Raw genomic sequence first — 18,480 nt, forward strand, 5'->3', positions numbered from 1 at the left:
CTTCATTCCTGGCATTCGCACGTCACTCAGCATCAAGCGGAAACAGTTAGCAACCATCATGGCTACCTCGCCATCTTGCTTTTCACTCGTTCGCTTGCTCTCTCCCTCTTTCTCTCACTCTTGGAATGTATGTGTCCGTTGCATTTCTTTAAATGTGTGCGTAATTACTGTAGGTCCAACATCATCCTCATCGCCATCAACATCAACATCAGCAGGAGCGTGTTTGTGTCGAGACGACGCCGCCAACTTGTTTGCATACAAATTAAACTCGTCATTTATGTTAGCTCTCCATCTCGCTTTACCCTGCCTCTCCTCGCCTCCCTCTCACTCTTTCTACCCCTCCACTCTTTCGCTTACACTCCTTATTTTCCTGTCCCTTTCGCTGCGCCCACTCAATAGCGCGCTTCGTTGCCTGCTGTAGATTAATTTATCATCTCGCTTTACAAGCATTCTATGAGTTTAATGAACTTTTAACAAGCTCCCCCTCGTGCCACGCCCATCGTTTCCTACGCTTACCGCTGCGTGGTGCAATTTTTTTTCCGCCCAGCACATCCAATTAGTTTTTGCAATTTTTCCCTAGTTTTTATTAGCGCAATGCAAATATTTCTCTACCATTCGACCATATGGAATATGTTGTAGTGAAGTTCGTTTAAATTAAGCCCTTTGAGTACCAAGGGTTGCCAAAAAATGAAAATAAATTGTCTTTTGTGGATATTATTGTTTATTTGAGTAAATATTATTGTAAAGTTTAATTTGGAGATGTGAAATCATAAATCCTTTTATTTTTGCAAATTTATCTATATGCCGAAAAGTATGCAATGAACCTTTTCATTTTTAAATTTCATTTAAAATAAGAAATTTAAAGGAAAAATCTACAGCTAAAAGCGATTTCTACAATACCCGACGGGATTATTCAACGAATTTGAAATTCAATGATTTTTTCTTTATTTTATGGTTCTGTTTAAATGAGCAAATATTTTAAAACCACTCAAAGCTCAAAGCCGATGCCGCTCATTAAACTTTAAAAACATAATTAAAGTTTTAGCCATACATTGTCGGGGCAAGTCCCTGGGGCAAATTGCCAGCCCGCCGGCATATCTGCGACTAAAGGTCTGCTAATGCGCGCAGCTTTCACGCGCCCAAAAGGTAATTAAAATGCTAATAAACACTCGTTAACTACATAATAACCGTGCTGAGGCAGCGGTATGGAAGGCCCAACTAATGCTACTTATCTGCGAATTTACACCCGACACGAGTCCTGTCCCGGGCACGAAAGACCCACAACACGTAGCTCTACCGAATTTTGCCAAATTTATGTCTCAAATATTCGCACACGCACCCAACGCTACGAACAAGGATGCTTACGAAAATAGCACGCTGGGTAGCACAGATCCTGGCTGTTCCTTAGTTCGTAGCTCACTATTACTCGGCTGTATTGCTTATTATGCGCCCGACGTTGCCTCTGAAATATGAATTACAGGTGAGATTTAAATAAATTAACTCACGCACATGCGGAAAAGGCAAGAGTTACTACCGAAAGCAACGAAGCCATCATCAGGGGAAGTTGGATCCTTTCCATCATTAACTGGAAATGAGTTTCTTACACCTTTAGCTTCTAGATAATGAATTTATGAAGAATATTAGAATATTAGAGGGTTGATCTCTACTAAGAACACATTTAAGAACACTAATTTATGACATACAAAGGACATATAAATATATATAGTTGGATATTCCCCATAAACCCTTTTAACATAATCATATTTTTAAAAGAGTTAAAATAAAAAGGAGTATTTCACTTTAAGCTCATTAAATCTCCTGCTATATACTAGTATATCCCAATTTGATTTATAACCTCTCGTTTATTAAGCCCAATCTGATTAATTAGTTCTCATTAAATGGCCAGGTAAGCGAATTCGTTTTAATTGATTTAATATAAAAAGGGGACCCCTTTCGGTTACATAAATTAATGTGAAGAGAGCTGACCTGCAGCGAACAACACCCTATAACCCATTAAGTCGACCCAACACTTCAGCCCAAATACAACACAAATTTTAATTAAAAATGTTTCGAGTGTTTTTCGTGATTATGCAGCCAGAAACGGCCGGAATTACCCATGTCCTCGAGCTACCAACTTGCTGGCCTAGCTGTTGGGGGCTCTTGTTCGTCCTTGAGTGTAATTCGTGTTGGCCCGGGTATATATATTATAAATTATGACATAAAATCTAATAAACTGAGAGAGCCAGGCACAAATTTGAGATTAAAGTGCTGCCCCAAAGTGTCAAATATTGAACCGGAATGTGACTCTCCGTGTATGTTTGTGTGTATGGTTGTTGTGTTAGATGTCGCAGGGCAACGTATTCATTATTCAAGCCTATTGTTGGGCATTAAATATGTAGCAGGGGAAATAGAATGCCGGCAAAGACAAACTTGCAACAAAGTTGTAGAGCAAGTGCTATTGCTAGAGCTCAGCCACCGAGATGCTGTGAAAAATGGACGAGAAAATGCGGCCGGTTAGGAAATTTGCATAAAACAAGGGGAAAGCACGAGTGTTTGGCACATAAACACGAAGCCCGAATGCCAACAGGTTAGAAGTCAGAAGAACCCCTTTTGTAGGGGTCCCTCTACCCCTCTGGTTCACCCTCTTGCCGCGTGTAGGCCATTATGAGTTACAACAAAGCCCAGGTCGCTGGCAACACAGAAACGAATTTGCATAAATAACAAAAAACATATTTAACCCCCGCTCGCTTTGACTTCTGCTCCCTGTCCCGGGGTCACAGTTCATGCCCGGGCCAACTCATCCATGGGCATGACTATGGCCTGCAAGCTGGCAAACTTCGCCAGCCAGGAACCGAGCTGTTACCTCGTCGCCACTTTTCCTTCCTTGGGTTGATATCCTCCTTTTTTTTTTTATATTTTCAATACCCTTTGCAGGGGGTATTTAAGGTCAGGAGATATATTAAGTAGGAAAATTCCTTTGAGCAGTTTTAGAACTACATTTAGTTGAGTTAATGATGAGTAACGTTTCTTTAGACTGAAAGTCTCGCACAAAATGGTTATCTGTATGCTTTATCTTTGACTATAGACAGTCTAACATGAACACGAAAGTAGCTTAGTAACTAACAGAGTATATCAACTTCGTCATTGAGATTTTCTCTCCTTCCGAACTGCCGCGCATAATTTAGACAAACGCATTAAGGAACCTTGGGAGCTGCGAGCGGGTGTCCTGTTGTGAGTGCGCGGTAGCTATAGCATCCTTGGCTAGTCTTGAATCCAGACTCAAGACAGTTACTGCCGGATTTTGGCTTTCAGCTGGAGTCGCCCGCTTTTTTTACTCTGCCAAAGTATGCATGCGAAAATTGTTTGTGAAAATGTGGCGGCAAATATTTGGAATGAATGCAAAGCGGCAAATAAGCGACAGAACAGCGACAGCTTCAGGATGTGCCAAAAAAATGGCGAAGAAATAAAACAAAATATCTGAAATTCCTTGTTTATTATTCTGGAAAAATGCTAAACGTGGCGGAATAACTAAGGATAGTTTTTTATTACAAATTGCTTGAAAACTAAACTGAGAGTAGTTACTATTGAAAAGTTTCCTCCTCTAATTAAGTTATTTTAAGACAACTCTTTTTTAAATATTGTTAAAAAGTCATAAATAATAATAATCATTCTCCATCCATCTCTCTCTCACCATTAATAAAAATTACATAACAAGATATCTTTGTAAAATTGGTTGGTAAAAAGTATATTCCCATCCTGGCCATTTTCAAGACCCTTATCGAGCTCTCCTTTTTACCCCAAGTCATTTACTTTGGAAAGCGTTTAATAGATGAGATCGCTATCAATAACATCTTGCGGCAACATCTTAAACTTTGCTCGGGGAGCCACAGTTTCTTGGCCAGCTCTTGGCGACTTTAAACGCCTTCCAATCAATATGGCCCGCACACCGCAGTGCTTCGCGCGGTCCAAAGTTTCGTGTCTCTGAGCGGCGTTCAAATAACAAGCCAAAACCCGGCGATAATGTTGCTGCGGTGCGCAAAACAACAAACATGCAACAGCAACAGCAACAGCAACAGCAACAGCAACAGCAACAGCAACAGCAGCAGCAAGGAAAAACCGCAACAGCAGCAGACAGAAAGTTAGACAGGGACGGGCGTAGAGGAAGCAATAATTTAATTCTGCATTGCAAATGCAAACAAATTTCAGCAAGCCGCAGTTGCGAAAAAAATAAAGAAGCCCGAGAAAGAAGCACAAAAACTTAAACCGCAGCTAGTGACAAAAACAAACACAAAGAAGAAGCTGAACACTAAAAATAAATAGTTTACGTTTAAGATATTTTTATAAAGGATAACCTTTAAGTTTCTTATTACCTTTTTGACGATATCAAAGTCGTTAAATAAACATTTCCTAATTTCCAATAAAGGTAGAATTTATAAATATTTTATAACTCCATAAAAATCCAAAAATGTAACTTCAATTTTAGTTAGTTCAGGCCAAAACCTATACTATTTTCTCCAAGTGCACCATGAGAAGCTGCAGGAAAAAGGATAACGCGACAAGGAGCAGTGGCAACAGTGAGTGAGTGTTTATTTTATAGCCCGCAATGGAGTTGGCTGCAGCAGTGGAAACGCCGGAAAACCCGGATCTGCCGGAACCCATTTCCCACCTAACCGACAAACGCTTTGGCCTCCGCCAACTCTTCTCCGTTATTATTGAAGAATTATTACGCGATGGTGGGGGCGTACAATTTCAACATCCCAGGATCCTAGCATCCTGGCGGCAGTTGCCAGTTGCCAGTTGCCAATGCTGGCGACTAATAGTGCTGAGCCCGGAGAGCACAAAAAACATGGTTGGAGCCAACGGCGTTTGTTTTCCTTGCCTCTTCATTTTTTCCCTCAATTTATACATTTGCGCATAAAAAGCAAGTGTAAAAGTTTTGCATATTCATGGCGCTTTAAATGTCGTCGCCAAACCACGAGGACGGCGACGTCTGAAGTGCAGATGCAGCAGCCACAAAGGCAAAAAAGCAATGCTGCAACTAGCATAAAAAACAATAACCAGCTGCTCAAGTTAGTTATGTTAGATACACTGGGAGAAAGGTAATGAATGTTTATCCAGGAAGTAATAAAGTTGTTTAATTTATTTCAAAATCAAGTTTCTGTCTTCTTTGTTTTTACTTTTATGATGTTATATTAATACTAATTTTTAAGAAATCTTTCAAGCTGCATTCTTACCTTCTACTCGTTTCAGTATATATGCGAATAGATTCCCATCCTGTGCCTCTGATTGTCTTCAACCTTTAACTTTTTATGCTGTTGCATGCCGCAGTATCAGCTGGGGGGGTTGAAAACCTGCAAGGAAATGGAAAAGCAGGGCGACAACAGAAGGCGGGAGGCAACAACAAAAAAGTAATAACATCAACCATAAAAGTAGCTACATCAGTTGGCAGATGGAAGCTCAGTTAGACGGACAGACAGAGCTACGGAAGGGAGCTGGGATACCTCATGCCATATAGATATATACTATATATATAGACAACCGACTGCCGCAGACATATTGTGTCTGCAAAACTTTGTTGACAACAAAAAGAGAGAAAAAAGAAAGAAAGGAAATCAACGGAAACAGCAAACAGATGGGGAAAAGTGTCTCGATTTTCAGCTCTCGCCTCGTCCGATGCGTGATAAAAACCGCGCAATGAAGCGCATGTGAAAACAATGAGATTATTGCTTGAATTTATGTGAGCTCTATGAACTGATACACCCACAACAGCCATACCCATTTACATTTACATTACCCGCCCTCCGATCGCAGACAATCTTTCACTTGTAATTGCCGACATGTCAGCACATTAAACGGCTATAAAACGGCAAACAAAACTGGCAAATCAAAGGCAACTTGTCCGCATCAGAGGAGAACTTTTCTAATTTATAGCCATTTGTGTGTGTCTGTGTGTGTGTGTGTGTGTGTGTCTGTGCATTGTGCAACAGTTAAGCACCACTGGCCTTTGAACTTATACCCTTGCCACATTTACATGGCGTCCGCGCGATTCCCATCTTTTCTGTGTTCTCACCTGAGAAATGGCCACGAGACGGGGTCTCCTCTTCACTCCGGTTACGTGGCTCCGCAATTTATCATGACACTAATGAGCATGAAATAGGACAAGGTTTATTAAATTTCCCTTTTAAAATGTGCACATGCCAAGGCTACGCTGGAAGAAGGAATAACAGGTGAGACAGTGCTGCCAAGAAAGGAACCAGTTGGTCAATCTGATATCAGGAATATAATTAAAATAATATTAAATATTACAAAAATTCTAAAAAATACATATTTGGGGTTAAAGCTTATAAAATTATTATTTTATATTAATATATATCGAAAGTTTAATATAAATTACACGAATAATAATCATTGATAATGCTAGGATCTTAAATTTATATTCATTTTTCAAGTATCATTTACATTCAATGGCTCCTTGAACCAGAACAGAACTAGAACCGAATGGCAACAAGTATTTTTTGCTCATCAGTTGCAGCATCACAACGAGGACAACGGTGGCGACATGAATGTGGCGCCAACGCTTCTTTAGCACTCAGCCACCTTCTACCACCCACAAGGCACCGAAAAAAAAGAAACCACACACCGAACAAGCGCCCCACCTTTCTTGTCGCTCCGCCAAGTCCAAGCAGCTGCTGCCCGGCGGGCAACAAAATGAAAAATGTCCGCAAGTGCGAAAATGAATCTGCCTCATGTTGCAATTTATTATGCCAACATAATAAATATTATATACAGTTTGTGTGAGAAATTGAAGAAGAAGAACTTCGCTCTAGGGAGCCGTTTTTTTGGGGAGGAACGATGGCTAAAGAAGGTCGAATGAGGTAGCTACGAGTCCATTGGGTGTCACAGTAACTTCCTTTTTTCTCAGTCCTCAGTCCTTTTCGCCCTTTTTACCGACTATGGCTGTGACAGTTGGAGAAATGTTCTGAGGGGCGGTCCAACGCCCCGCTTCAGATATTGTTTTTCCAGACCTTACCCCCCAACACCCGCTGCCTAATTGCGGCCAAGAAAAATAAAGTTTCTGGCTGTGCCAAATTGGGCAAAAGGAGCGGCTGCGAACGAGCCAAGTAAAAATATGGTAAGACAGCAGGGAAAAACATGTGCAATGTCATATGACAGAGCATGAGATACGGCAATGTTGCCATGGAACAAGCTTTTGGCCAAAAAATATTGCAAACAGGAGCACATATGCACTAATAAATCAGGACTACTCTCAAGCAATGCAGATGAACCAGAGGACTTAAAAATCTCCAAGCTGGGCATTTAACACCAAAGGAAAAAGGCTATGAAAATTTCTCTTTATTAGCTATGGAATTATATTGTTCCTAACCAAGCTGAATTGTTTTTTATTTTACTTGAATACAGGACTAATGTGAAAGTGGAAAGTAACCTTGATTTTCTGATAATAATATATATAATATATATCTTATTTTTGGTTTTAAGTAATACATTCAAAGATCAGTTCACTCTGTAACTATCATTCTTAGTATCACTCAAAAATCTATTTTAAAAAATGATCAGAATAAGTGACACTCCAACTTTCTACTCTTAAAAATCAACAATGACAGGCCACTTCTAAATTCTTTCACATAAATATCTGGAATCTTGTCTTCCAACCGCGTTAAGAGCTCAAAATCGACGACTTTTGTTGATTTTCTTATTTACGCCTACACATTGGAATGGGTTACGTCTTTTTTTTGCCCAGTTATTTGAGAAATGTGAAAATTTCGTCTGCACGCATTTTCTATAAATCATTCAAATTGTCAACACGAATTTATTTCTTGTTCGAGTTGCTTGTTGTTGTTTACAGAAAGCGGAAATGTCCAAGGGACTGGGGACAGGTATGGGTATATTGGGATGGAAAAGTTGCGCGGCATTGTGATTTTGTCAGACATATATATCCCATCCACATGGATTTTCTATATCGTGTAACCATTTGTGTGTGCCACTGCGGTCTGAATCCATTTTCTCCTCCTCCATCTTCATCTTTGCGGTTTGCATCAGTGTTTGCTGTTTTCCGATGGTTGCCATTGCCGTTGCTACTGTTGTTATTTAAGGAAAATTTATTTGCCTGCTGCTGCTGCTGTTGCTATTGCTACTGCTATTTGCTTTTCATTTCCGGCCACGTCGACAAATCACAAAACAACCCGAAAAAGGATATTATCTCCGCCTAAAGCGGTGGGGCAGTGGTTGGTGCTACTTCCCCTATTTGTCTAAATAATTTGCAAAACATTTTTCGTTTCATCGCTCTCCGGTGCTGATTGTGTGCAAAGATTTCCCGCATTTTAATGGTCTCCTAAGTGGGTCTTTTTCTCCATATTTTTGTGACCTTTCATCTTGATCTTCTCGGCTCTTTGGGTCACTTCATTTGGGCCCAAATCAAATAGGTTGCTGTTGTCCACTCAGTTTTCCACTCACGTGTGCAAATAGAAAACCGAAAACGGACCGAGCACACATGGAAAAATAATGTGCACGGCATAGCAAAAATCAATTTAGAAAGTGCTAGGTGCAACTTGTATATAAGCTGAGTTTATGGTTAGTAAACTGTTAATAGTAGCAGCTGACTATATAACTGAACTATAGTCGAAATTCTTGCCACAGTGTAATCCAGTTCTTGACAAATTCATAATGCTAATTGCCTGACCAAATGTTTGTGCCTCCGAAACGTCCACTTGTCATCCCGAGTTGATGGCTCACTTAATTCACGGGCGATTTCCAAACGAGTTAAAGCTGTGACGCCTACACCTGCAGTTAGTCGTTGAGAGCATGATGTGGTCAACGTGTCTGCTCTTGGCGGTGAGTCTGCTAGCCCTGCCAGCCCCGGGACTCACCTCTCGAAATCTAACGGAGTTTATGGGACATCGACAGAAGCGATGGCTGATCTACCAGAACAGTGGTTCCCTGAAGTTCAGCATTGGTCCTTCACTACCCATACCATTGGAGGATAAGGTTACCTTCCGATCATGTGTACTCTCCTTTACGCTCCAAGGAGGAACCTATTCGCTACCCACTTCACCTATCTGGCCATGGGATAAGTGGGAGTCCACTTTCGCTCGATCCTTGACGCAGTTGAGGAAAAATATTGAAAGACATACAGCCAATGGTGGAGTAAGATATGTAGACGATTCCAGGCTTTTGGTTTATACTGCTCTGGAGGACTATATCGGCAGGAGCAACAATGATCTTTCTATGGGTAGACAATGCCTGTTAAGGTCCATTTGCGAGAATGCCCAAATTCACCATCACATCGGTGTATTCTCAGAAATAATGGATATTATTCTCAGGTAAATCAAATTTTATGTTTAAAAATGATTCCCACTCGTTTTTCTAAACGAATTAGATAATGAGATTAGATAAATACGACTTAATCTATTAACAATAATCATAATCATACTAATCCTTTTTAGCCCCGGCAAAGCAGATCTGGATAATTCCTACCACGAGGCCTATGCCGCCGGAAAAGCTGGAGCCAATTGCCTGGGTCTCTACAGATCCTGTCCCCGGGGTCTCAACTTCCTTGACGGGCTTTTGATTGAAGAAGATGATTGATTTACTGCTGCTGCTTCGGATTTCTGGGAAATACGGTAGAGAATGGGGATCCGCAATAAAGTTTTCAGCCAAATCAAAGTGCATGTCTAATGGGTCTTGTCCTGATGTCGGATTTCGCTTGTTCTTGCTGCATAATTTGGGGCGGAAATGCACGGAAGCATGTCTGAGGGGCAGGAAACTGTGTTGACTCGGCTCGAGGATGAGCATGTGTGTACATCGATGCAGGCAACTCTGATGCATGACGGTTTATGCGGTGGCTCAGTCTACGAAACATATAAAATAAAGATATGCACGTATAAAATCTCTTTCAAAGCTAAGAACTTTTCAGAAAACCACGAAAATGATAACGCAATATAGATAACACGCATCATACGAGGTGTGTTCCAAAAGTAAGGTGACTCTTCAAATTTCGCGAATTTCAAATTTTTCGATTATCGATTTTTTTGTTTTGTTATATTGGTACACTCTTCCCTAACATCTGTACCAAGTTTCAATGGAACATCCTCTTTTGTTTGGTTGTGAGAGGCGTAAAGTTACAAGTTATTTTGCGAGCTCGGCGATTTTTTGCTATCGAAAAATATGGATCAAAGGATTTGGATTTTTTGGCCAAAAACAACACCACAATAATGCCTCAGCCACCATATTCACCGGATTTGGCCCCATGTGACTTTTTCTTGTTCCCAAAACTGAAGATAATCGAAAAATTTGAAAAATTTGAAATTTGAAAAGTCACCTTACTTTTTGAACACACCTCGTATAACTTCTAAAAGGTTTCGATAATCGAAAAATTTGAAATTCGCGAAATTTGAAGAGTCACCTTACTTTTGGAACACACCTCGTATGTCAATGAAGTACGGGATTGTAATTATGTTTTATATCTATTAAACATAATTTATTACAATTTTTCTTCTTATTTTATGGGTTATAAATCAGTGGAAAAATCGTTATTTAATCGTTGCGATAATGTTGCCGCATAAACTTGGCAGCCGCAGACATTAGTTACCTATTCCTCTGCACCATCACAAGTTCAAACACCGCAAAGTTGTGCAGGCCTCCCCCAACATTACCCCCTTCGCTGCGCCAACTGCACTTTGCATGGTTCCTTCGTTCCACTTTCTCCACTTTCACCCCTCTCCTTGTCTTTTCCGCCGCTTAGCTCCTTCCTTGTTCGCGTTGTCATAATCGCATTTGAATTAGCTGTGCACACAAGGCGCAGCTGTGGATTCTAAACAGGGTGCTTTCAACTTTGGATCTATCGAGTCGAACATTTTTTCGAACCGAATATTATAAACTTTAAAATATCCTTTAAGAACACAAAAGCATACAAACTAGTTTACTATAAAATACATATCAACATAAAATTCACATTTTTGTGCATTGATATTGATAAATTGATAATGATAAGTCTATATTAAAAGAACATAAGTGTCTTAAATTCCTTTAGCAAAATGGAACCTACTGCACCCTGTAAAAAAACCCCCATCTTCTTCTCTTGCCAGTCAGCGTCTGCGAGCCTAATGTGCCACTTAAGACGCATTTATTGTCTTTCGTTGTTGCTGTTGTTGTTCTTGCAGCTTGGAGGTTGTTGGTGGGGCTGCATTTTCCATTTAATTGACGCCATTGTTGACAAAATGGCGGTCGTGTGTTGGCTTTCGCTGCACCGCTTTCCAAGCCCAAGTTGCACCAGCCACAAGCCATTAATGTTAACGGATTTTTCGCCGAGAGGCTGGGGGATGCTGGGATGCACTCATGTTTCTGGTTTACCAAAGGCGAAATCCCCAACTTGAGAGAGCTTGAAAGGGCGTGGCGACGACAAGGGCGCAAATCACTTGCAATTAGTGTTAAAAATTCATCAGAGTACCAAGATAGTTCAGGTAGATGAGATTACTGCAAGTTTGACAAGTGATTGGTGTTGATCTAACTGAAAAGTGCTATCAGTGGTAATCTATAAATTAACCAGATTTATTAGAGCTTTGTAATACGATGAAGGATGATGTCAAAATTCTGTTGGAGATTTCTTAACTAGGATTTTTAACGTTACAACAGCTATTTCGTTTTTAAATATATCTTTTTATTTTTAATAATCTAAATCAACAGCAAAACCATCTAAGACACTTTCACCCTTTGGACAATCCTGAAAATGTGATAAACAATCGATCCCAGCTTTGCCAGCTGTTAAAGCTTCTGTATAGGCCTCGTCCAATCTCGCTTTGCCGGGTCTGCAAATATTTTTCCAATTTTAAAATGTTTCAAAGAAGTAAAAACAAAAACTTACGTGAGAAGAACGTTTAATAACTCCGCCATGATTCCCACATGGTGATTAACCTGAGCATTTTCACAGATTCCGCGTAACAAGCACTGCCGACCCTGACCTATCGATCCACTGACTTGGTCCATATAAATCTCCAAAGCGGCATAAACAAACACGCGAGTGTCATCCTCGTGGGATTCATCTAACTTCCTGATCTTCTCCTGTAGCGCGCGGGCGTAGATTGTCTCCCATTTGTCCCACGGATAAAGTGGTGCTGATGGCAGTGTAAATACTCCACAGTGTAGAGTATAATAGTAAACCATACTGCGCCAGACGACAGGATCCTCAAGTTGTGTGGCCATTACGGGACCCACTACTAAACGGATAGTTCCTCCATTTCTGTAGATTAGTTGATGTCTTTTTTGGCGTGCATGCAAATATTCCGAAATGTTCTGTCCAACTGGAGGGTTCACCACATCGTATGCACTCCTAACCATAGGTAATAATAAACAGGCCAAGATGTAAATCAATGCCACCAATTGCATTGTAAAAACGACTGGCAGTGGCTCAACACCTTTCAAGAATGAAACCCACTTAAATTGGTACCGTTCTGCGCTTCTCTGCGACCTAAGCACATATTTAACTATCCAATTAACATCCAAAACAAATTGGGTTATAAAGACATCTAGAAAACGTATCTGCTTTACAGTTCATTCAGCCTTATTAATTTTGTAAATAAATTCATTTTTCACTGATTTTCATTTACTGTGCTTTGATCTACTTAAAAATTTTTTTCTGCATACATAATTTAAGCTTTTTTTGGTTTAAAAATTAAAACACCAATTATTATTTTATTTAAAAATATAATTGATTCCAAACATTTTTTTTCTTGCTTTTTAAAAAGTTTACTTATCGCATAAAAGGACTTTTACGATGTTTTTCGGAGCTATTTCTAGTATTTTTGTGCTACGCCGCTTTCGCGTACCTGGTCACTCTAGTATTATTAACTAATAAAGTAAACAATAACATAACGAATAAATCGTCAAATTAATTTACTGCGATGAACGCCGTGATAGCGCTGTGCCACTTTTGCGAAGCGCACGGTCCCTGCGCCATTTTCTGCACCCAGACGCTAAGAGACACGAAGCTGGAGGACCTGTCCCTGGAGCAACAACAGCAGACCACGAAATCCTGCTCTGCCTGCAACTACTCGATGGGCAAGAATAACAATGCCATTTATAGCCGCGACACGGAGAGTGGAGCAACTTTCGTAAGCACGAAGGTGGCGGTGCTGCCGGAAGTTGCCAATCTGGTCAAGCAGGCAGCAGTCTTGAGTCTGAGCAATGGTACGGATGCCAGCAAGGATGGCGAGTTCGTTTTCTTCGGGGATTCGGCCAGGGGGCATATTTTGAGCCACACATTTCGAGTAAGCGACCTGCAGGCCCGTGGCTACTCTCAACTCTTCTCTATCATTGTCCTGATGAAAGATAAGTACTTCCTGCTGAACATCAAGCCCTTTCTGGCTGAGCATTTGAAGAAGGTTTCAACGGAGCTGCAGGCGGCTGCAAAAAAGACCAAAGAGACGGAGGAGTTGACCTGCTCGGAAAGGCAGAGGCGCCTATCCGGTGCCCAGTTTCTAATGCACACGTCCCGTTCTTTGCTGGAACTCACAGGCGAAGAGCACATCTTTGCCCAGCTGCACTCGCATTTTTCTTGGCTTCTGCTGGCCGGATCCCGCTTCCTAACCGAGCACGTTACTTTCGGCAACCTTCCTTGGTTACCACCACAAAGTAGTGGCCGTCCTCCCGCACAAACACTCACATACAACAGTTCCACGCTTCCCATGATCGAAAGCATTGATGACCCAGATCTGGAGGAGTTCTTTTCGCTGCGCCATCTGAAGAGTGTTGTGCGAAAAGATGAGTTTGCTACGGTGTGTTTTTGCGCATTGACTGGAGTCAAAATTGTAGTCCGAGGGGATCCAATGAAGACCTTCCGTTTCATGGTCTGCCTTAAGAAACTCCTGCCCGAGCCCATGCACAATCTAATGCGTATCGATGCCCAGCATCAGCATTCTATCAGCTCCGAGTACAAGATCATTTCGGTCTCCAATGATATAGCCGTGCCCATGGCAAGTAGCTCCGTATATCGGATCGACTTTCTGGACAAACACGTCAACGGACACGAAATGTCAGTCAAATGGCCAGGAGAGCTGCCACGAAAATGTAAGCTTAAATACATACATAAAATCTAATCATATTTAACAAAATAAATTCATCGATGCAGTGCCAGATCTCATGGTAAAACTTCTAAAGGCGGTTGAGGAAAAGAACTTTACAGAGTTGGTACTGAACAAGCAGACCAAGGTGCTAATCGAAGAATGGAAAAAGTGAGTAGGCGAAAGAATTTTAAAAATTGCCAAAACTCAATCGAACTCCCTCCTCCAGCAAAGTGACCTGCCTTAACCATGCCAAATCCACTAGCGTCCAGGGAAAGCTGAAGAAGGTCCTCGGTGTGCAGCCACAGGATCAACCGTTGATAAACTACTGGAGCGCGCACCTTCACTAAGATTACAGATTAAGGACATTCGTTTTCACCTTTTGGAATAAAACTTTTTTATTGCCGCGCTGCTTAAGCGACGACGAAAAAAATCAATATCTTAACCAAAAGGATGCCGAATCCAGTCCAGTCAGCCAGCAGCTTACTTCTTGTATCCACAGCTGGAGCGGCGACCACGAGCGCGCTCGAACTTGCGTCCCTTGGAGCGGACATAGGGGCGGGTGTGCGAGTGGGGCACACCGGGAGCCTTGCCGAAATGCTTGCAGGCGGTGCGGGCGGTACGCCTACCCTGCAGCAGCAGAGTGTTCTTGCCGGTGGGCGAACGAAGGGCCAGTTGGTCGAAGGTCAGCACCTCTCCGCCAGCCTTCAGGATGCGCTCCCTGGCGGTCTGGGTAACGTGCAGGGCGCACACGGTGAGCTTGGGCACCACCAGGAGACGGGCATCATCGGTGACTGTGCCAACGACCACGATGGCCGACTCCGGCTGATTGGCCGCCTTGAAGAAGCGAGCGATGCGCTGCAGAGATAGTGGAGGGCGGTTGATCTTGCTCATGAACAAGCGCTTCAGGACGATGCGGTTGAACTTCTTGTTGGTGCGACGCTGGAGGAAGCGGTACAGCTGAGGGACGAAAATCGAAAATCAGTCAATACAATCCTCTATTATGTTTCCTTGTGTTAAACCTCACCTTGACCAGCAGGCGCAGGTACACATCCTGGGATTTGGGCTCGGTTCTGCGAACCTTGCGATCGTATTTGTGGTTGATATCAATACCCTGCAAACGAAAAACACGTATTAGATCTAGTGTTTTGGACCGGAAAAGCACTATCAAGCATCGTTGCAAGCGTTTACTCCATTTTCTTTGACGTTTTCGGTTTAACCACGTTTCTTGTGGTATTTTAGGATCACACACAAGATGCCGAGCACAGATAATTTGTTTTTATTTCATTTTGTCGCCAAGAAGCTTCACAGTGCACGTGGGATGGGGCTACGCTGCGGTTTTGCAGGTTATTCGCCTATTCCCTGCAAATATGGTTGGAACTTTTTTTTTAGGGAACCCACCATTTCTTTTGTTGAATGTATTAATCAACGCTAAAATGGAAAATAAGACATTAATTTAAGCTAAAAACGTGGAGCAGAAATTTCTTGCACATACCTCGCCGGAAACGAAAGCCAAAAGAAAGAAAATAGTGTGGCTGCACTGACCACAAATAAGACGCTAAAATATCCGTGCGTGCTGTTAATATTAACAGTGCGCTGTTAATGCGCAAGACTTTTTTATTTCCCTAAGTCTAAATGAGCCTAAATAAAGATAAAAAGCAAGAATGTATGTTTCAAATATGGTTAATCAACAATTTATTTCAATTATCTGAATAATTTGAAAACGATTATTGGTTTGTGCAACAGTCTGGCATCGCCAGAATCATTTTAACATATTTTGCGTGATTATTATTTAATTGTATTTATTAGAGGTATTCTTCAATATAGTTAAAAACATGCCAATGTGAAAGTAAGTCTAAATTGATCCCAAGCATTATATTTTCATCATCGAATTAAAATTATTATTGTTTGAGGTTGGTTGTCTAAAATTTTTACATTTCCGAAAAATACCTTCTGTAATTATCATTATTATTTCAAACTTAATTACCTTCAATATAGGACCGTATTTTGTTATTGAATTATTAAAGTTTAATATTATTACATTCAACTTTTACTTTACGTTTTAGCAATACAATCATTTAAAAAATATATATAATAATATATTATAATATCTAAATGGAAGTAGTACATTCTCGTCTGTAACCATTTTCCATACACTTCTCTGGCCACACTTGGAATCCATTAAATCCTTTTTCCAACTGTGGTTCCTGCAAAGCCTAAAATAAATAATGACCGATTCGGGGGCGGTTGGCTATAACATAACAAAGGATCCAAAATTGGTGAAGAATCGAATTTTCCTGGGCAACCTGCCATCATGTACCCGCGAGGAACTGGTTAGCATTTGCCAGCCGTACGGCAATGTTCTTGGGTCAATGGTTCAGAAGAACTACGGATTCGTTCAGTTTGAAACGGAGGAGCTAGCCAATAAAGCCGCTTCTGCCTTGCACAAGTCCACTTTTAAACAAAACTTACTTACTGTACGCAACGCCAGCATAAAAGGAAAGGTATCCAATGCAAATACAAAAAGGAATCCTCTGCAAGGAGCTCAGGTCACAGTACAGGGTGGAATTGTTATGTCAGCAGCAGCGGCGGCTGCTGGTCAGCCAATCATTAACGATTGCGAGATTATAGTCAAGAATCGGGAGAATACGTGAGTAATAGTCACACAGTTTTCATCAGATTTTCTTTATCCTTTAATATGTGCAGCAAGTACGCCGAGTACATTGAGGAGCGACTTAAGAATGCGGGTCTGCGAGTTGATGTCTTGTTTCCTAACGAGGACGTCCTGTTGGGAAAGGTCTTGGCCAACATATCATCCCGGGGCTGCCTGTATGCGGTCGTAGTCACTCCCCAGCACGAGCTACACAACAGCATCACCGTGAACATCTTGTACGGAGTTCCTGCCGAGCATCGTAACATGCCAGTGGAGGACGCCATTACTCTAATTGCCACCGATTTTCTGAAAAAGAACCAGCAAAATGCTTCCACACCAGAGACAGTGACCTCCAATCGCAAGCGACGCCATCCCGATCAAATGCAAGAACTTCTGGAGAGGCTGGCTGACAATCATCAATTAACCGCCTCACAGTATGACGTAATTTTAAAGTACCTCGAGGGCGAACGTGAGCAGCAACTAAAGCGTGAGGTTGGTGAGGCAAACGCCCTTGCCAAACTCCAAGCTCCAGATCCAGAGATAGAGCTGCAGAAGAAAATTCTAAGCATTATGAATAAACCGGCGGTGACAGAGATCGCCAGCGAGCTTATGTATCCCACTTTCGAGGCAGTCAAGGAGGACAAGAGGCTCATGGAGCTGCTGAGGGACGAACGCGTAATCGCGGCATTGGAGAGCGTTTACAATTCTGATCTCAGGCAGACTATAGCCGAGTACTTATAGATTATAGGATTTTAGTTAGTATATGTTTACTATTACCAGATTTAGGCTTTTATGTCAAGAATAGCTTGACGAAAAGTTCCAGATAAGAGAATTCCTGGTATTCAATAAATATTTAGTCAACTAAACGACTTCAAACAATTTTGGTTTAAATCTGAACGGTAGGCGAGATCTGATAAACACCAGAAATTTAATAAAAGTAAAATGTTAACAACTAACAAATGGGATATTTTAAGGCCAAGATCGCTTGGCTTCGTGCCCTTCGTATTTTGAGCGGTATTTAAGTCCCGTAACCAGCGTTGAACTCTTGGGGAAGGCCGTCTTGCCGCCGAATTTGGTATCTGTTTCGGGATTGAAGCGCAAGTACTCGTACTGGATATGCAAATTCTCCGGCAGTTCAACGCGCTTCAGTGCATCATATGGAACTGTTGTGTCCACAGGTGTCTCGTAGAAGGCTATAACATCACTGATGGTGCGCAGTTCATGAACCTGGGAGTTGGGCACTCCATGCTGTAGCTCCTGAAAGCACGCATTTAAGAACTTGAACTTCTCGGAAAGATTTCCCAATTCATCATTTTTCAACTGGAGGGAGGAGGCTAAATTGCGTATACGTTTGGCTGCATCTTTAGGTGGTGAATACGGCTTGTGAGGACGCAGGAAACTAAATAAGTGAAATACATTTAGAGATTTTGGCTATTTAGCTGTACAAAGTACTGACCCCTTGGCGGCAATTGATTCGCCTACTGCAGATAATGACACAGTCTTAATGGGCTTCCTCTTTGCAGCCTTGGCAGTGGAGGCAAAACTCCTCTGCAGGCATCCCACAATCTAAAATGACAGTTTCCTTTAATTTTAATTAAAATATGTAATATTTTTACTCACTATTGGGGTTTTACGTAAAGTCGCTGCTGCCATTAGTAAACCGCGTGTGACCATATAAAAATAAACCAAAAAAGTGGTAGTTATTACTAATCATAGCGTTGCCAGATGGCATATACGTTAAGTTATTTTAAAAAT

General features: G+C 41.5%; 6 protein-coding genes across 6 annotated transcripts; 3 read left to right on the plus strand and 3 right to left on the minus strand.

The window, feature by feature from the left end:
* Positions 1 to 8,798: 8,798 nt before the first annotated feature.
* Positions 8,799 to 9,774, plus strand: LOC108102719. The gene is made up of 2 exons (XM_017207859.1): positions 8,799 to 9,338; positions 9,462 to 9,774. Exons 1-2 carry the CDS (start codon positions 8,821 to 8,823, stop codon positions 9,601 to 9,603), a joined length of 660 nt encoding a protein of 219 aa, XP_017063348.1. The 5' UTR covers positions 8,799 to 8,820; the 3' UTR covers positions 9,604 to 9,774.
* A 1,906-nt stretch (positions 9,775 to 11,680) lies between these two features.
* On the minus strand, positions 11,681 to 12,559 carry LOC108102720. Its single transcript, XM_017207860.1, has 2 exons — positions 11,879 to 12,559; positions 11,681 to 11,822 (listed from the first exon to the last, which is right to left on the minus strand). Exons 1-2 carry the CDS (start codon positions 12,397 to 12,399, stop codon positions 11,681 to 11,683), a joined length of 663 nt encoding a protein of 220 aa, XP_017063349.1. The 5' UTR covers positions 12,400 to 12,559.
* Positions 12,560 to 12,847: 288 nt separating this feature from the next.
* Positions 12,848 to 14,509, plus strand: LOC108102755 (folliculin). The gene is made up of 3 exons (XM_017207914.2): positions 12,848 to 14,079; positions 14,141 to 14,243; positions 14,302 to 14,509. Exons 1-3 carry the CDS (start codon positions 12,915 to 12,917, stop codon positions 14,420 to 14,422), a joined length of 1,389 nt encoding a protein of 462 aa, XP_017063403.1. The 5' UTR covers positions 12,848 to 12,914; the 3' UTR covers positions 14,423 to 14,509.
* On the minus strand, positions 14,445 to 15,623 carry LOC108102756 (60S ribosomal protein L18). The gene is made up of 4 exons (XM_017207915.2): positions 15,568 to 15,623; positions 15,474 to 15,503; positions 15,100 to 15,186; positions 14,445 to 15,032 (listed from the first exon to the last, which is right to left on the minus strand). Exons 2-4 carry the CDS (start codon positions 15,474 to 15,476, stop codon positions 14,556 to 14,558), a joined length of 567 nt encoding a protein of 188 aa, XP_017063404.1. The 5' UTR covers positions 15,477 to 15,503; positions 15,568 to 15,623; the 3' UTR covers positions 14,445 to 14,555.
* A 590-nt stretch (positions 15,624 to 16,213) lies between these two features.
* On the plus strand, positions 16,214 to 17,594 carry LOC108102761 (nuclear receptor coactivator 5). The gene is made up of 2 exons (XM_017207919.2): positions 16,214 to 16,722; positions 16,779 to 17,594. The coding sequence occupies exons 1-2, from the start codon at positions 16,301 to 16,303 to the stop codon at positions 17,464 to 17,466; spliced, it is 1,110 nt and encodes a 369-aa protein (XP_017063408.1). The 5' UTR covers positions 16,214 to 16,300; the 3' UTR covers positions 17,467 to 17,594.
* Positions 17,595 to 17,610: 16 nt separating this feature from the next.
* On the minus strand, positions 17,611 to 18,415 carry LOC108102762 (39S ribosomal protein L50, mitochondrial). Its single transcript, XM_017207920.2, has 3 exons — positions 18,346 to 18,415; positions 18,182 to 18,291; positions 17,611 to 18,124 (listed from the first exon to the last, which is right to left on the minus strand). Exons 1-3 carry the CDS (start codon positions 18,397 to 18,399, stop codon positions 17,695 to 17,697), a joined length of 594 nt encoding a protein of 197 aa, XP_017063409.1. The 5' UTR covers positions 18,400 to 18,415; the 3' UTR covers positions 17,611 to 17,694.
* Between the last annotated feature and the right edge of the window lie 65 nt (positions 18,416 to 18,480).

This window comes from Drosophila eugracilis, unplaced genomic scaffold (genome assembly GCF_018153835.1).
Source record: "Drosophila eugracilis isolate 14026-0451.02 unplaced genomic scaffold, ASM1815383v1 contig_2088, whole genome shotgun sequence".
NCBI classification, from domain to species: Eukaryota; Metazoa; Arthropoda; class Insecta; order Diptera; family Drosophilidae; genus Drosophila; species Drosophila eugracilis.

Bases quoted from the DNA above. Each gene is read 5' to 3' on its own strand.
- LOC108102719 (XM_017207859.1), top strand. From the start codon at position 8,821: ATGATGTGGTCAACGTGTCTGCTCTTGGCGGTGAGTCTGCTAGCCCTG. The intron at 9,339-9,461 runs GTAAATCAAATT...AATCCTTTTTAG, and splicing joins ATAATGGATATTATTCTCAG to CCCCGGCAAAGCAGATCTGG.
- LOC108102720 (XM_017207860.1), bottom strand. From the start codon at position 12,399: ATGCAATTGGTGGCATTGATTTACATCTTGGCCTGTTTATTATTACCT. The intron at 11,823-11,878 runs GTAAGTTTTTGT...AAATATTTGCAG, and splicing joins TTATTAAACGTTCTTCTCAC to ACCCGGCAAAGCGAGATTGG.
- LOC108102755 (XM_017207914.2), top strand. From the start codon at position 12,915: ATGAACGCCGTGATAGCGCTGTGCCACTTTTGCGAAGCGCACGGTCCC. The intron at 14,080-14,140 runs GTAAGCTTAAAT...TCATCGATGCAG, and splicing joins AGGAGAGCTGCCACGAAAAT to TGCCAGATCTCATGGTAAAA. The intron at 14,244-14,301 runs GTGAGTAGGCGA...TCCCTCCTCCAG, and splicing joins CTAATCGAAGAATGGAAAAA to CAAAGTGACCTGCCTTAACC.
- LOC108102756 (XM_017207915.2), bottom strand. The intron at 15,033-15,099 runs GTGAGGTTTAAC...TTCGTCCCTCAG, and splicing joins ACCTGCGCCTGCTGGTCAAG to CTGTACCGCTTCCTCCAGCG.
- LOC108102761 (XM_017207919.2), top strand. From the start codon at position 16,301: ATGACCGATTCGGGGGCGGTTGGCTATAACATAACAAAGGATCCAAAA. The intron at 16,723-16,778 runs GTGAGTAATAGT...TAATATGTGCAG, and splicing joins GTCAAGAATCGGGAGAATAC to CAAGTACGCCGAGTACATTG.
- LOC108102762 (XM_017207920.2), bottom strand. From the start codon at position 18,399: ATGGTCACACGCGGTTTACTAATGGCAGCAGCGACTTTACGTAAAACC. The intron at 18,292-18,345 runs GTGAGTAAAAAT...CTGTCATTTTAG, and splicing joins CTTTACGTAAAACCCCAATA to ATTGTGGGATGCCTGCAGAG. The intron at 18,125-18,181 runs GTCAGTACTTTG...TCACTTATTTAG, and splicing joins GAATCAATTGCCGCCAAGGG to TTTCCTGCGTCCTCACAAGC.